This window comes from Sceloporus occidentalis, unplaced genomic scaffold, assembly GCF_023333645.1.
Source record: "Sceloporus occidentalis isolate IW3139 unplaced genomic scaffold, rSceOcc1.0.p SCAF_8, whole genome shotgun sequence".
Taxonomy (NCBI): domain Eukaryota; kingdom Metazoa; phylum Chordata; class Lepidosauria; order Squamata; family Phrynosomatidae; genus Sceloporus; species Sceloporus occidentalis.
Genome location: NW_028316988.1, coordinates 21,463,559 through 21,481,795, shown reverse-complemented (window position 1 = coordinate 21,481,795; position 18,237 = coordinate 21,463,559). Strand labels below are relative to the sequence as shown.

Here is an 18,237-nt window from a genome sequence, read left to right as displayed (position 1 = left end):
CAACTCACTCTCCGAAGCCCTGGAAGCAACAAGCCAAGATTTAACCAAACAATGCTGAAAGAAAGGATATATTCGGGGATAGGGAGAATAGATATGCACTCATTCTACAAAAGGGAAACGGGCACAATGAGATGAAGTAGTTCAAGTCCAAATGGAAAGTCTACAGCAGAATTAAAACCAAATTCCCACAAACTCCATAGCTAACATTTCTGAGTGCACCACTCACTGGAATGCATTCAACAAAGACTGCCTTTGGCTCTAAGCTTTGAAGGTCACTCACAATACAAGTAGTTTCTGAACTTTGTAGACTAATGTCAAAAAAGAATATTAACAGATGAAAAAAAAACACACACACACACACAGAGAGAGAGAGAGAGAGAGCAAACAGTAAAACAATGATCAAAACCACACATTTTCCTATATTATTTAGACTAATTTTTGAATGTTATTATTATTATTATTATTATTATTATTATTATATTTATTTGTATCCCGCTCTTTTCCCAAGACTGGGACTCAGAGTGGCTTCACAGCATTAAAAACAGTACAATTAAAAACATTTTTTTAAAAAAACGTACGTTAAAAAGGAGTTAAATTATTACAGTATTAAAACAAATAGTTATTATAGAATCATAGAATCATAGAGTTGGAAGAGACCACAAGGGCCATCCAGTTCAGCTGCCTGAGAGAGAAAGAAAGAGAGAGAGAGAGAGAGAGAATTCTCAACATGAATCTTTGTTCAAAGACTAAGGATTTTCTTGGAGGGCCCAGGTGCCTTTTTCCTCTCCTAAAAACCTGGATCTAGTTTTGCAGTTGGTGAAGAAGCTCTTTCTCCTCCTCTTGTTCAGCCATAAGTGGCAAAGGAGCGTTGCAGTCCATCAGCATCACCTGCACTTACCTTCCAAATAGCAGCTGGAAGAGGAGGAAAGGCCTTTCTTCGACTTGCAGCCCACTAACTTGAGGCAAATCTCCAACATTTTCATGAATTGGAGCAGCGCTCTCTCCCTCTCCTTCCCCCTGAACTTAGACAGTCCCTGAAGCCCTCCTTCACTCGGGAAGCCAAGGCCCCAGGGGCCCCTCCATTTTGAGCAGGCTCTGCTGCTGGGCCTCCCTCCTCTACTAAGAAGAAGAAGAAGGCGGAGGAGGAGGCGCCCAGGCTGCTGCTGACGTTGGGCCCCTGCCTCCTCCTTCTCCTGCTTGCCTGCCTGCCTCCCAGAGCAGTGTTGCCAGTTTCTGGGACATAAGTTTAGTTTGGAGAAGAGAACACTGAAAGCTGACAGCTATCGTTAAATATTTGAAGGGTTTGCATGTAGAAGGTGAAGGAAGCTTGTTTCCTGATATCCTTGAGACTACAATGAGAACAAAAGGATTCCGTTTACAAGAAGGGTTTCCGCCTATCTTGAGGAAGAACTTTACATTATGGAGTTTATCACACAGGAGGAATTTCTCTTACTTTCGAATGAAAAGAAAGTGGGGCCAGAACACATTCACGTGAATTCACTAATTCAGTGAATTTACGTGAATTCGAGTTGCGTTTGAACTGACTCCCCATTGCCCAAAAATAGCTTGCCATTGCCCCAAATTGCATGTGATCACCTCTCACGCAATAACATAAAACCCCATGATTGCGTTCGGACTGACTTCCCATCGTCCGAAATTGTGTGTGGTAGTCTATCACGCAATAACATTAAACCTCCTGATTGCGTTCGGATTGCCATTGGATTATACTTCCAGTTTCCCTTGTCTGATAAACTTCTATAAGAACTCTGACAGTAGAGTAGACTATCTTGAAGGGTGGTGTTGCTCCACCTTTGGAGTTCTTTAAATAGAGGCTGGAAGGGCACTTCTTAGGAGGGCTTCACTTGTGTATTTCTGCATGGCAAGGGCCCTAGTTGGCCCTTACAGCTCCTTCCAGCTCCAAAATTATATCTGAAGAATGATTTTGTTGACTTTACAGAGCTGAACAAAAGCAGGGAGGTTGAACTGAACATTATATAACACATAGTGTGGCGCTCCTCTGGCCCACATAGAAGGCAAAATAATTCTGGGAGACTGCAATGTGGTCACATTATACAGAGTGTCACAATAGCATACCCTGAAACTGAGCAATTCTGATCGCTTCTTCTTTCCATAGTATGAGGTTTCCCCATAACTGCGGCTGCAGGAATGCAGAATTCGAGAAGAATTCCAGTGGAATTACTAAACAGAGTTACTAAAACTGCCCTCATTAAAGCTCAAGAGAGTCAGAAAAACAAAGTTAACACAGTGTCAAAGGAAGAATGAGTAAGAAGTGGTTACTTGAGCAGCTTTTTTTTCTTTCGTTCGTCTTTTACATCTTCATAACTCCCCTCATTTAAGACAAGCAAAAATTAGACCAATACTGGGAGGGAGCACTAACATTTGCATTGCTTCAAAATCAAAATGTGAATATTTAGGATGGGAGAGTTAATCTGATCTTTTACATTTCTGTTAACAGAAAATAGATATTTCCACTTGGACTTTTGAACAGTTATCCAAGGTTTGCTCAACTTCTTCCTAAAAAAATAGTCCCAGAACAGTTATTTTAGATGCATAATTGCAATGCAGCCAACTACCTCATCCCCAACTAGTACTGTGATCACCAGGAGACAGAGACAGTGAACCGATTAATACATTCTTGTTCCCCTGTTAATCTGTGAAATGTGTCTCTGTTGGTGAAGAATGTCCACCTGGAAGTCAGAGACAGAGTCCTGGGGGAATAAAATGTCCCCTTTCTGGGTTTTCAATAATGTCATTTCTAATGTTAGATTTGGGAAGTGCTTTTTGGACTACTACAGTTGGCCCTCTATAGTCAACCATTTACATCTTGAAAATATTCCCCCACTCTGCCAAAAAATCCCAAAAGCAACCTTGATTTTGCCATTTTATAACGGGCACAGTTTTATTACACCATTGTATATAATGTGACTTGATTATATTATATTATATTATATTATATAAAATCGATATAGATTTTGGTGTCCATAACGGGCCAATGTGATGTTTGAGCATTGGACTATGACTCTGGAGAACAGGGTTCAAATCCCCGCTCGGCCATGAAACCCACTGGGTGATCTTGGGCAAGTCACACTCTCTTAGCCTCAGGGGGAAGGCAATGGCAAACACATCTTGCCAAGGAAACCCCATGATAGGTTCCCCTTAGGGTCACCATAAATTGAAAATGACTTGAAAATACGCAACAACAACAAGGGGTCCTGGAACCATATCAAGGGCCCACAGTATTCCATAATCTCTCATCATTGGTTTTGCTAGCTAAAGATCCTGGCAGCTGTAATGTAAACACCAACTGTCATAGAGTTAGTTGGAAGAAATGCCATGGCCATCCAGCCCAACTCCATGCCATACAAGAAAATACAATCAAAGCACCCCCGATAGATGGCCATCTGTTTCAAAACCTCCAAAGAAGAAGACTCCACTACTCTCCAAGGGAGTGTGTTCCACTGTTGAACAGCTCCTACCATCAGGAAGTTCTTCCTAATGTTTAGGTGTAATCTCTCTTCTTGTAGTTGGAGTCCACAGCTCCATGTCCTAGTCTTAGATTAATTTTCTAATTTTCAATTCATCATAAAAGAGAGAATCCCTTGCATTTATAGCCCAACCTATTCAGATCTACTCCTTCTCCCCAATTCTATATTTATTTCTCTCATCTATCTTTGTGTTTAGAGAGGGACAAAGCAGAAAAAGAGAATGAGATTTGTGTACATGACCTATGTCATATAGGACTGATCAAGTTACCTCTCCTCTCTATAAATTGTTATTAACATATTCAAAGCATATAGTCAGAAGTTATTTAATTGGTATTCATGATAGTACATTTAGCCAAGGTACAATGTTCTTTTAAAATGTGAATTAAATTTTTAAAAATCTAATTTAAAAAATTATAAAACTATTTTTTAAAACATGATTTTTCTCAAGGTTCGTTTCTTATTGTGTGAACTCTGAATGCTGAGATTGTCAGTCGTGTTGTTGTTGTTGTTAGCTGCCCTCGAGCCAGTTCCCACTCATGGCGACCTTGTGGGTGAGGCATCTCCAAGAATCCATATCCTCCACTGCCTCGCCCAGATCCTTGCTGATAATAACCCCTCTGACTGAGTCTATCCATCTGGTCTGTGGTCTTCCTCTTTTTCTTCTACACTCTACCTTTCCTGGCATTATTGTTTTTTCTAATGATCCATGCCGTCTCATTATGTGGCCAAAGTATGATAGTCTCAACTTGATCATCTTAGCTTCCAAGGAGAGCCTTGGTCTGATCTATTCAAGAACCCATTTGTTTGGTTTCTTGGCTGTCCATGGTATCCTAAGTACTCTTCTCCAGCACCACATTTCAAATGAGTTGATTTTCTTTCTGTCTGCTTCCTTCACTGTCCAGCTCTCACATCCATACATGGTAATTGGGAATACAATAGCCTGAACGATTCTGACTATAGTGTGTATTTCTTCTTCTGAAGCATGTAAGACTGAGACTGTAAAAATGAAGCAAGATTCTCGATTCTTGGTGGAAAGAAATGGTTAACAGAAGCCATTCCCCAGCGAAGCTCCTGATCAAATTACATCTGAGGAAGGAGTAGAAGGAATGAGGGGAGGGGATGGGAGGAAGAAAAAAGAAAAGTATGTGGAGCTCTTGCACAAAGCATTTGATCCGGCAGGGATGTGGGTTGAAAAAGGACGCACCAATACTCCTGCAAAGTTATCTAAAGGACAACTGACAGGAGGTTATAAAGACAACCTTTGTCAGCTCTTTGGATCTTGTCAGATGCATTTTAACGAAAGGGTGCACAATAACACATTCCCTGCTTGTCATGTTCAGCTCCCAAACAGCAGTTGCAAAATTATTAGGAAATCAAGTGCTCAGATTTTTTCTTTCCCAAAACCACATTTCGATATGTGTTGGATGTCCCAAAAGGTTATCCAAATATTCAGCCAGGGGAAATGGATCCAGGACAGCACTTCCTCTGGATGACTCACTCAATCTTGTGCATATCGATGCACAAGAAAAACAAAAGGTTTCAACAAACAACCACGAGAGAGATATACGTTAAACACATTATTAAGCAGGTACATGAGCCTAAAGTCAATATGTAGTCACTGATTAACTTCCCTGGGAAATTTTGGCTTTTATATCTAGAGCCCACATTCAAATTCTACAGTCAGAGACAGGATAGGATTAAAAAGCAACTGGATCCATGACTAGATCAGGAGTGTGCACTGGCAACTCTCCCGGGTAAACCATTCTCCCTATCATTTTTCCCCCTTTCTGAAGCACAGTGTTTGAATTTTTGCACCATCAGACCACTTGAAACATACCAACTCTTTTCTGATTTTAGAAGCTTACCAGAGTTTCCCCTGGTTGGCAATGAGATTTGGAGATCGCTCAGCACCTCCTGGCAGAATTAGGGAAAAAATTCTGCCTGGCATCCTGGGTTCTTACTGACAGTCAAAGACAACAAAACATAGGTCAGACTGGATGGATGGGTCCGATGTGCTGAAGTCCAAATAAATTAACTTTTTCAAGCCACACTCTTTCAGGCCTCAGAGGAACGCAATGATGGCACACCTTTCTTAATAAGTCTTGCCTGGCAAGTTCCACAGTGGCTGTAAGTCAGAGATAACTTGAAGGGGACACCACCACCACAACTGCAGCATAAACATCATGATTATTTACTGGAAGTACTGAGCCAATTTGGCCTGGGGTTCCACTGACTGTTTCTTAGGCCAGCACTCAGCTCATCCACAGCCATTTCCGTAGCTCAACAGGCGGCCTGCATCCGCTCTGCCTTCAAAATTTCTGAGCATTTTTTATTTTCATCAGGAAGGAAAGACAATGCAAGCGAAGCATTAGGGGATTCGTGCCAGGACCATAAAGCAGGGGCAGGCCCAGTGTTTCCCTGTGACGGGATGGGGTGAGGACTGCTGATTGAGCAGTGTTTAAGAGAAAGACATCAGAGAAAAAAACAGTAGCCCCTTTATTGTTGACAAACAACAAACAGCAAGGGAGGTACTGTTAGGCTGTGATGAGATGGCCAGCAAAGCAGATGAACTGGCAGGAATAATTCAGGGGTTCCCTTCTAGGGTAGCTGGGGGCAGGGTGAGAGAAAGGAGAGAAGCAGCAAAAAAAGGGGTGTGAAAACCAATTTCAGCTACTTTTCCACTGCAAAGGGCTAAAGGAAATAAGGATTTTTGTTTGAAGCACTTTTCTTGTGCAATACGAGTCTTTTTTCTACCACCATTCTCTTTTGACTTCACCCACATCTGAAAACACAGCCGCTGCATAGCAAATGGGGAGAAAGATTAAAGGAGGCAGAACAAAAGAAGAAGAAAAGCCCAAGCACAGCCTTCTACAGCCTGTTTTCCCACCCCCAAAAGGATGTGCTGCGCCGCCAGCCTCAGCCAGCACAGACATATAGGCTGTAGTGATGGAAGTTACAATTCATATGGGATATTGACAAACTAGAATGTGTCCAGAGCAGGCCAGTCGAAATGGTTAAAAAGTCTGGAAACTAGAGTCTATGTGGTGTGGCTTAGGGAGCTGAGTGTGTTTAGCCTGGAGAATCATAGAGTTGGAAGAGACCACGAGTGCCATCCAGTCCAACCCTATTCTGCCATGCAGGAATATACAATCAAAGCACCCTTGACAGATGGAAATCCAGCCTCTGTTTAAAGACCTCCAAAAGAAGGAGACTCCACCACACTCCAAAGTAGGGTATGCCACTGTCAAACAATTATCAGGTCAGAATGCACAGGGAAGCCACTGAAATCAATAAACACCTGGACAACTTCAACAGGAAAGAAGAAACCCTTAAAGTAAACGAAGTTTGGCTACCAGTCCTGAAAAACACCAAAATCAAGACCCAACAAATGCAAATGAAAACCACCCAGACAATGGATCATTAATTAGACACCCTGAAGCCTTGCCATTCAACAATACAAGGTGTTGGTCATTACCTTTAAAGCCCTACATGGCTTGGGTCCAGGTTACTTATGGGATCGCATCTCCCTATACAATCCGCCCCACACTCTTAAAACAAGTAGGAAGAACTTGTTGGAGATACTAGCATCCAAAAATGTTTCTACTTCCCTAAAGGCATTCAGCATAGCTGCCCCTAGACTTTGGAATGAACTCCCAGAGGAGACCCGCCTTGTTACATCCTTAGAAACCTTCAAGAAGGTGGTAAAGAGAGATCTCTTTCGCCACGCTTATCCTCCTGACCTCCCATGAAGACCACTAGTATGGAACGAGACCAGCTGACCCCGTGATTGATTGATGTTAATGTTTTTAGGTTCTTACGCTTTTTATGTTCTTATGTTTTTTATTCTTTTAACTGTGGTTTTAATGGTGCAATATTGTAACTGTAATTTTAACCTTACTGTGATCCCGCTTCGATCCATTGGGAGAGGCGAGAAGATAGAAATAAAATTTATTATTATTATTAACAACAGAACAACACACAGATTAATATGCAAATCGCTTCCCCTCAACTAACAGTATATATACCCCACTCTCTTCCATACCAACATTTTCTGAAGATGCCAGCCACATTTTTAGTTTTAAAAAAGCCATTACTAAATCCAAAAAGTGGTGAGTTCAATACCAGCCAGGGCTCAGGCTCGACTCAGGCTTGCAGCCTTCCAAGGTCGCTAAAATGAGTACCCAGCTTGTGGGGGCAATTAGCTTACAGTTGTAAACTACTTAGAGACTGCTTAGGTGGTATGAAGTGGTATATAAATGAAGCTGCTATTGCTATTGCTAAAAAAGGGGGGGAACATAGTGGAAATTCACCTGCCTCCAGACTACATGACTTTAAAAGAAGATTAGACACAATTGTGAAGGAGCAGGGCTCTAACAATGCCTGTTGGCCGAATGGAACCATCTATATTGAGGAGCAGTCAAGGATTTTGTCACATCTGTTTCAGGAAAGCAAATGTCAAGGGAGGACTGCTGCTCTCATGACCAACTATGGCGTTGCCAGAAGTAGCGGTTGGCTTGTTTTAGAGATAAGAGGCTAGATTACATGCATTAAGCAAGTAGTTTCTTACTGTCTGATGTTCATTCTGCTGCCCAGCAAATTACCTCTGAACCTATGGGCGCTTAGAACATAGTTAGGGAAGCATGAGCAGCACCTGTGGGAGAAGTGTGCCACTGAGGACCTCGGCTGCAACACAACTAGTGCCTGGATATGTGAAAAATGCTTATTTATCTTCTGATCCTAAACAAAATAGCATTTCAACTGTCAGGACTCCCCTATGAAAAAATCTGGACTCAACCAGATTCTTAATCATTCTTGATCATATGAGTCCTTTGTTAAGGGGAAAAGGCCATTTTCTGTGAAACAAGGTTCATGTGTAGAAAATAGTGTTTTCTGTGCAAAATAATAATAATAATAGCTCTATTTTTACTTACATGCATCTAAAAAAACCTCAAAACAATCAGAAAGCAACCAGAATTTTGTTTCCAATGCAAAAATCATTTTCATCATTTCGTTTGTACATAAAATGTACTTCCGCATAGAAAAAAGTAGGTTTTTAAAATAGATAAAACACGTCTTTTTGCTGCTCCCCTAAAATTCCTCACAGAAAATTTCATTTCCTATTCCAAAAAAAGATATTCTTATGCAGAAAATAATGTGACAAATGATTTGTGTGTGCAAAATAGTCATTTGGAAATGTTCTGAACTGGGGGAGGGGGCATCCTTTGAATATTTTGTGATTTTCTCCTTTTCCGCCACAGTGGGAGTAAGTTGTTGAAACTGCTCACAAAGGCAAAATATGCAAAGATTTACATTCCTACTCTGGATCCCACCCTTTGCTTTAGACAACTGAGGGCTGTTCTGCAAAGATATATTGACTGCCTGACAGGTGTTTCTGCACAGTGTTGGCTTCCAGATTTCTGCTACAGTGATGTAATCCTTTGGTACCACATCAGCAGCATATTCCACCACGTCTATGAGTCTATGAGCATTCTATGCTGACTCTCTGGAAGCTGACATAGGAGAGCAGAGGGAACTCAGCAATTACAGGCTCTCTAGTCCAAATTGTGAAAGAAGTGGCATCATTTATTGGATGCCGAATATAAAACAATTCTGCTGGATTAGTCCAAATGTCTTTGTACAGTCCAACACCATGCCTCTCAAAGCTGGCAGCAAGATGCTTGTAAGAAACCAACATGCCAGACATAAAGGCAATTGTTCTACTTTTCCCTATCCCCTAGGAACTAGTATTCAGCCCATATTAATGAAGATTCAATCCAATCTCATGGCTAGTAGCCTTTGATAGATCAATCCTCTAGGATTGCGTGCATCAACGTATCTGGATCTGAACAAGGATTTCCTGGCTTCCTGTCCTGCTACAGGTACTAATTTATGCTACAATACTTGATTTTCCTGAGGAAAATACAGTCCATTCACAACCTCCCAAAGAGCGTTTTGGATGTGGCGCAGCTGCAACGTCACCAACATGTGCGACTCGTGGGCAGGGGCCATGCAATCATGGTGCTCCCCACACGTATTAGGGTTAGGGAACATGCAGTTGCTGTGCGGTCCCTAACCCTAAAATCAGTGCCAGCATGACGGAAAAGGTCAGTCTGTACCACACCACAGTCACAAATTCTATCCATTAGTAGAGATATGAAAAAAGACAATGCCTTCAAGGCACATACATATATCAATGCAAGAGTCCTCATTATTGTACATATAACAAAGGAAGCTACTCAGAGAGAGTTTTGAACCCAGGGAAACTGACTTTTGATAAGAAGATTTATTATTCTCACACATTAACACTAACTGAGCACTGTGCAAGTCTGAAAGACTTGTATCACCTTACCCCATCCTTTGAAAATTTGGGGCAAGGATATGATTTACATCTTTCTAAACTTTATTACATTCTGTCCTACTCCCACAACTGTATGAATATGTTTTATACCCGAGGCCTTAATATCACTTGGTACTATATCCAAAGAAGTAGTTTTACGAAGTGGATGCAAAAGCTCATGCAATAATAAAAACCAGTTAGTCTTAAAAGTGCTGCTATTATTATTTTTTTCTCCGCCTCTCCTCCTTTTTAAATGTTGGACCCAGTTGCCCTAAATTTTTCCTGTCTTGAAGGTGATACACTATCAAGAAAGCAACAATCCAAGCCCAACTGTAAAAACATAATGGCTTTCACAAATGCTTTTCCAGTACTAATTCCACATGAAATTCCTTTTGAGCTCTTTCTCTTCTTACTTCTCTAAAAGCAGCAAAAGGCAAAGGGGTATGGCCTATTTCAAAACCGTTCCAGGAACACAGTTTTGTTTAAGGAGAATGCATTAAGTGAAACCAGCTGTCCTGGAGACGTTGGTACTATCTGGTGCTAGAAACACTAGCGTGATTCTCTAACGCTAGGGTAGTATTTCACCACTTAATATTAAATAGTGGACGGTGAGAGTCTGTGTGTGCCAATGAAGAGATCGACACTCTTCTAAATTCTCAAAAGGTTGATACTATCAGGCTTTCAAAAAGCTAACTCATACTGAAACTGGTTAAAAAGGCCTTTCCACCTTTAAAGGCATTTCCACTCAATAAAGCTTGGGGAGGAGGGAGATGTTTTGCCAAAAACTCATTGTCTCTGGTGAATGGATCGATTCAGGGTGCCAGAGGATTGGATGATCTGAATCACATGAAACTCCTACTCTCTCAAGAACCTCTGGCAAAAGGGAAGGGTGCTAATTAAAAATACATGGTCACAAAGAACGGCTTTGAAACCACAGCTATAACAAAACCAACAAACAATGTGCCAAGGCCAGAGATGGCAGTCCCAGTGGCGAGGAGGGGAACTGGAAACAAGCAGACAACAAGCAGAGACATCTATAAAGTTAAACAGCACAGATTTTCAGAACCCCAAATCAATCAAAATGTGAATTGCTTGGAGAAAGGATGGGAGAACTTTACATTCTCATTTCTTAAAAGGAGCAAATGTAGTTTGCTTTGATTCTGTTTTCCTACTTGTTCCTCGATAAACAACAATAACAGAGCGAGTGGGGCCAAAATTCAGGGAGTTGATAAACAGCCATCTGAGGAAGAATTAACATCAAGTATTAACATGATTTCCTAATGGTGATGTTGTAAGACAACTCCTACCACACTGAAGGGAGGCTAAGCATCTCCCAGTTGTCCACACTACTAAGCAAGGCCATTCTAAATGTTGGGGGAGGAATCAGGGGGGCATCACATGGCCATGCCAGTATCTTGGAGACATTACAGTGTTTTGTCTACCAAACTGCTACGTGACTTTGGATTTTAGAAGAAATTTCACCCTATTTGTTTTTATGCTTTAGCCTGTATTTATTCTGCCTAAATGGTTTTTCTAGCGTCCCTAATACAGCCAAAAGCTGATTGCTACACAGCCTATGGCAGATGCCAGCAGCTATGAGCAAGTAAAGTAGCAGGGCAACTTACAGTTCAGCACTTGCTTAGTACAAAGGCCTTAGTCCAAAACAGAGTTCATTCACAAGCTTCAGGTCCAGCAAAAGAGTATGCTTTTAAGGACAAAATGGCCACTGAACTTGCCTGAAGCATGGAGGACTTTCCTCCATGACATGTTTTGCAGATAAAGCTGGAAAACCATCTGTGATGTAGACTGGACTAGCTGACCTTTGAGCAATCTTCCAATTCTTGAATACAGCATTACCATTACTTTCCAGACCCAAGCACAGTAGAAACACACTGCAGAAATAATCCAGTTTGAGACTGCTTTAACTGCCCTGGCTCAATGCTAGGGAATTCTGGGAACTGTAGTTTTGTGAGACATTTAGCTTTTTCTGTCAGACAGCTCTAATGTCAAAATAAACTACAATCACCAGGATTCCCTAGCATTGAGTCATGCCAGTTAAAGCGGTCTCAAACTGGATTATTTCTGAAGTGTGTTTTGGATCTGAGCTAACAATTTAGAAAATATCCCTGGATTCTTTCTAACACACATTATCAACAATTTATTCATCCATGGCTACAAACATACTTCATTTTGAGGTTAAATGACAATGATGAGTCAAACCCAAATATTAAGGCTTTATTTAAAAAGACCCTTAGTTGTCTGAAGTGGAATTAAGGGCTACAGCCCACCCAAATAAAAACCACCACCTCCTAAGAATGCCCACAGAAGCCATCTGATCTCCTGGAGTGCAAAGCCTGAAGATGGGGAAGCAACCCCAAAACACAGGGTTGGAGCCGTGGGAGAGATGGGAAAGCTCAACGAACGTCTGAACCATTTTAAATAATGGCCATGGTGCTGTTAAAATGAAGTATTCTGCTACAGCTGCTTTTTTAGTTTCTTTTGGTCTGTTATTGCTGGTTGCCATGGTGGCCACTTGAATCATCCTTACAAATTGCATACACATGTCTGAAGCCACGTTATTTCCACTCGCTCCTCCAGCCCAAGATCGGCTTTTGTTCACCTGGCAACTGTTCGGGCCAAATGACATCACATGCTAAAGGAGATATGGGGCAGGTTTTCCATACACACTAAAAGACAGAAATTGTATGTGCAACTCTGGATCAGAAGGGACACCGCAATGGATCAGAACTCTGATCCACTCTAAGGATCAACTCTGATCAGAATGGATGCCATTCAGAATATCTGAGCAACCTGCTTTTAAGGCCACTGAAAAACTAAGGTCCAAACCACACTGCAGAAATAATCCAGTTTGAGGCCACTTTAATTGCCCTGGCTCAGTGCTAAGGAATCCTGGGAATTGTAGTTAATTTTGGCACCAGAGTTCTCTGATAGAAAAGGCTGAATGTCTCACAAACTACAGTTCCCAGAATTCCCTAGCACTGCGCCTGGGCAGTTAAAGCAGTCTCAAACTGGATTATTTCTGCAGTGTGTTTTGGACCTGAGTCACCCAACGTTTTCAGGGATACATTTCAGGAATGCAAAAGGACAAAAGAAGTGACATCTATGTAATGATGAAGAATGTGGCGCTTTACCCACAAAAGAGCAAGTCACATTTTCTCAGCTGCAGCAGCAGCATCTTGACATCAACTTAGCGTTAAGAGGTCACGAACACACCCAATTTACAGGAAAGAGGACTGAGGCAAGATCCTCCACTGAGGAAATGGCTGAAATGGTAACTGATTTTCTATCCTAGGCATTGCCTCAACAAAGAGATTGCACCATGCTAGGCTACTCTCATTCAGAAAACACAGTAATGGGTTTAACAGACAGTATAAAGCAACTGTCAATGTTCCCATGAACTGAACCAAATATAAGCAACGTTTGTGATAACTGTGGTCCCACAACCACTTCTTTCTATCCTGTTCTTCTTGGCCTTCTTTCACCATTCCTTGATTTCATTTTCTCACCCTGCTGTCCAAACTTTACTTAACATGAGTTAGTGCTTCACAGGCAGTCTGATGTGGAGAACTGGCTTTTTCTCTTTCTCATATGCCAGAATCTGTACCATATTTGTCACTGGCTACAACTTTCCTGGAAGCTTGCTACAGACATGCGGCTGATCACACAAACTGGCACCGATTCATAGACTACTTTCAAGTAGCACTGAGTTAACAACATTTTGTTAAAAAATACCCAGGGGTAGCCATGTTGACCATACAGCAAAGTATAACAACATCCACAAAGCGGTGAAACTTTTTGGGGGACAATTAAAAATGCACAAAATAAATGAAGCAAGCTTTTAAGGCTGCACCGGCTTCTTCGTCGGGCAAAGATGTTAAAGATCATACAGGAGAAAGAAAGAAAAAACGGTAATGTTAGAGTCACATCTTGTCAAGATGTTATTGTTGTTCTCAGTTAAGAGGGTATGGAAAGACAAAAGGGAGGAATGGCCTCTACCTACATGGATAACTGCCATGCAAGCTCTAGGAGACAAAGAGTAATAAAGTTCAGGAAATAAAAATGGAGTTTAATGGGGTTAAAATCCATTGGAGCTAGTGGAGTTTAAATTTTATTTCCTGGACTTTATGTGGCCAAAAGGAAGGAATGGCCTCTGCATACATAGATATCTTTCCATACCATCTTAGCCTCTCCAGAGGGAATGAAGGGATTCTCTGCTCACCGCTATCCTTCCGTTTGCTGGAAAGACCTCTCCCTGCGCCCTCCAAATTCAGGCAGGCCTTTGGCAACTGTGCAGATACTGAAAAATTACTGTACTATTTTTAATTCAACTATTTTGAATTTAACCGAATCATTCTAAATTGTATTTCAACTATATTTTCAGCATGGTAGTGAGCCACCTTGAATCCCAATTTTGGGGGGAAAGCAGGATGTAAGTGGAACAAACAAAAAAAGCAAATCCTCTCTTACAGCCTCACACCTCCAGTCTGCAACTAGAGCAGATCCTGCTGTAGTTGCTAGATTTCTTGTGGTTCCTTTTAATGATCTGTTTTTAACTGCTTTTAATTTTATGGATGATTTAGGCCATTTGGCTGCCGCATATCAGCAAAGGAGACCAAACCATGTGTGCTTGGAAGAGCAACTGAAGTGGAAGAATCCTGATTTCTTTAACACCAAAGGTCGTCCTCTAAACAGCCTCAGCATGGTCCCTTCCTAGCTTCAGAGAACACTTGCACTTTCCTGAAGCATTATAACCAATATTTTATTCTTTGTTTTAGACACAACAACTATTTAAGTAAACTGAAGCCTAAATTCTAGCCATTGTATGCATTATCCATTTGTTGTTTGCAACGTCTTTAAACAACTACCTTGTCCTTTCAAATGAGATTACTTCACAGATGTTTCTTCTCAAGCAAGATATACTGAAATGTTTGGAGGAGCACCCCCCAGTGTTAAAAGTACAAATGACCATCTTGAAAACAGCACTTTGCAGGAAAGTTCTGGATATTCCACATCCATTTTGTATGACCAAAGTCTGAAGCATGCAACTATGTCGGACCAGATATACATGGGAACAGTTCGTAAGACAACTGCATTCTTCCCTGCTCCAGCCTTCCCCAAACTTCATACCCTCCAGATGTACTAGACTGCAACAAACGCTGGTTGTGATGTTAAGAGCTGTAGTCCAACACTATTATAGTATGTCTGCTAGTGACAGCTTTCCGTGGTCTCAGAAGAAGAAGGGTCTTTCCCATCACTGCTACCTGATCATTTTTCTTTTAAATTGGATATACCATAAAATAATAGAGTTGGAAGGAGCTTCAAGGACCATTGATTCTTCCTCCTCTCTCTGTGCAGGATGTCCAGCTAAAGCATCTCCAGCAGGTAGCTATCCAGCTTCGTTTTGAAGATGTCGAGAGAAAAAGACCCCACCACTTTTTTAGGCAAGAGGTTTCACTGCCAAACCTCTCTTGTTGTCAAGAGGTTCCTTCTAATGTTCAGTCTAAACCTATGCTCCTGTAGCTTAAAGCATGGCTGACTCATGTTTAGTTTGTGGTCTACTAAGACTGCTACTTATTTTTCACATGTACATTAAGCCAGGTGTCATCCATCTTTTTTGACTCCTTTCCAATCAAAATTCCCAAGTTACAGATAAAGTGTCCAGGTTCTATGAAACCACTTGTGCCCACTATAGACACTTGATAATTAGGTAACCATCAATTCTAACCAATGAACACTTGGAAGATATTTTGAAAACATCCATTTCAAACATGATTTCAGAGTAAGATAAACTGATTGCCGACAAGAACTGTAATACGTCCCATTAACTAAATGTTGTAAACATGAAGAAAATCTTTATAATGTATTAAAACTTGTACTGTGTAGCAAAGTAATTTTAAAAACATTAATGTGATTTCATGATAAGTAAAAATCTTAATAAATGTAATTTATTAATATTATTATATTAATTGAAATTTTCCTTTTTTATAATATGGTTAATTTGCAAAATAGTTTAATCATTATTTATACTTTTACTTGGAAAGTGAGCCCAAAGAACCTTAGCCTATTTTAATTTTGGCCCTTGCCTACTTCAAAGCTGTGCAGGTCTGTTCTATAGACACTATATTTCTATTGATGCAATATAGAATTGCATTGGCTTTCTTAGCTGCCACATCCAATTGCTGGCTCATGTTAAGACTGTGGTCCACTAAGACTCCTAGATCCTTTTCACATTTACTGTCATCAAGCCAGATGTTACTCATCCTATATCTGTGCATTTCATTTTTACTGCCCAAGTATAGTATCCTATGTTTCTCCCTGTTTAAATTCAATTTGTGAGTTTTGGCCCAGCATTCTAATCTGTTAAGATCATTTTGAATTCTGATCCTCTCCTCTCCTCCATTTCATAGCCATATCAATCAAATATGGGTGAAGTGTAAATCTAAAGCTGAGCTGCAAAATCCAGTATGGCTGATGCTATGCCAAGCCCAACAAAAACACCTGTGTAGACCCATTCTCAAGCTAGGAATTCAGGCAAGACCTTTTCTGACTGATTCGTTGGTCTCCACAAAAGTAAAGCTTCCCATTTTATCACAACCATAGATCTCTGTTTTCCTCTCTGTTAACCACAAAACCTTCTCTTATTCAAAATACCACATACCACTCCATTGTGCTCATGACTCACTTGGAAGCCAGGACAATGACACATCTGTAGCGCCATATGACATATATAATGGGCTAAAGAATCGACATGGACTTGAAAGATGTGTCATGCCAAGAGTTTTACATCATCAGTGATGGTAAGGGCAATTAAAATATTAGCTTCCTAATTTGGAAATTATTGAAATGCCTTAGTTGAACTCTATTGACAGACAGACAGACAGACAGAGGAGTTTATCAGACAAGGGGAACTGGAAGTATAATCCGATGGCAATCTGAACGCAATCATAGGTTTTAATGTTATTGTGTGATAACCCACTACACACAAATTCGGGCAATGGGAAGTCAGTCTGAACGCAATCATGTGATTTCACGTTACTGCGTGATAGACTGCCACACGCAAATTCAGGCAATGGCATGCTATTTTCAGGCAATGGGAATCCAGTTTGAATGCAGTGCGTATTCACGTAATTGTGTGAAACTAGTGACTTTAAGTGAATGCATTCTGGCCCCACTTTCTTTTAATACGAATTTAAGAGAAATTCCTCCCGTTTGATAAACTCCAGAGACATGTGCACATGCACATACACTGCCTCTCTTAAATACAATTGAGATTGAGGCATTATCATTATTTCAGAGTTATTCTACAAGTTATTCTACAATGCCTCCCATCTACAAGGAAAATTAGTTCCAAGACCTTCAGTCATATTTCCTTGGTTGTCAAAATGAAGTATGAGTACAGTGTACTCTTAATAATTTTATTTTTATTATTATACACTTAATAATATTTAATACGGTATTTTATGCACATTATATACACTCTTGCAATAATCCTTATGGCAACTCTGAAAAATAGGAAAGGGATCAGAGTTCAGAGGCAGAGCACGGGATAGTTTATTCTCTGAAGATGCCAGACACCGCTGCTGGCGAAACGTCAGGAAAAACTCTTCTAGAACACGCCTCATAGCCTGAAAAACCCACAAAAAACTATGGATCCAGCCATGAAAGTCTTCGACTTCACATCAGAGCATGTGATTTCCATGCAAAAAGTCCAAGGTTCTATCCTTGGCATCTCCAGATAGTAGGATTAGGAAACGTGGAGACAGAAAGAGTGTAGGGAACTACTGGAGTCAGAGTACACCATAATGTGCCAGGCAAACAAACAGCCTGACCCAGTATGTAAGAGCAAAACTGTATTGCTGTTGTTTTCAAAGAAGTGGTTGTGTTAGTCTCTTGTGGCATAAAAAGAAGGAAGCGAGGGGGAGAAAAAAGGACTGTGGCAGCACTTTTAAGACTCCAATGCAACTGCATCTGTTCAGAACCACAAGACTCGAAACTCTTGGATTAACAATAGGCATTTCTCTAACTACAATACTCATCTAAGGAGATGAAGAAGCAAATCAACAAGACAAAATAAATACCTGGAAATCATGTACTACAAAACAGACCAAAAACACAAAATGGCAGTCCCTAGTTTTCCCTAGTCTCCAGTTGGAACTACTCAAATGCATCATCAATATGCTACAACCAATTCTGCGGGTTAACACAACCCTTCACAAGCTGTGGGAGGCAAGCCTCCAAATATTAAACAACTACTCAGTTACAACTTCACAGGTTGGGACCAATGATTTAAAGGTTGTCTTTTAAAAAGACAGCACAATTGCAGTATCTGAGTAGGTTTTAAAACAGAGAATATTCTTTGAGTTTTATGGAAAT

General features: G+C 40.7%; 1 protein-coding gene across 3 annotated transcripts in view; it reads right to left on the bottom strand.

Moving 5' to 3' along the window:
• The window catches only part of ABL1 (ABL proto-oncogene 1, non-receptor tyrosine kinase), a 73,986-nt gene that overhangs the window by 50,362 nt on the left and 5,387 nt on the right, over positions 1 to 18,237 (bottom strand). Inside the window, exon 1 of one of the 3 annotated variants that reach the window (XM_089535229.1) lies at positions 899 to 1,075. The exons of the other annotated variants lie outside the window; for them this stretch is intronic. Coding sequence (XP_089391355.1) covers positions 899 to 983 — 85 coding nt within the window. The 5' untranslated portion in view covers positions 984 to 1,075. Of the gene's footprint in view, positions 1 to 898; positions 1,076 to 18,237 lie in introns of those variants that run through there. 3 annotated transcript variants of the gene reach the window in all.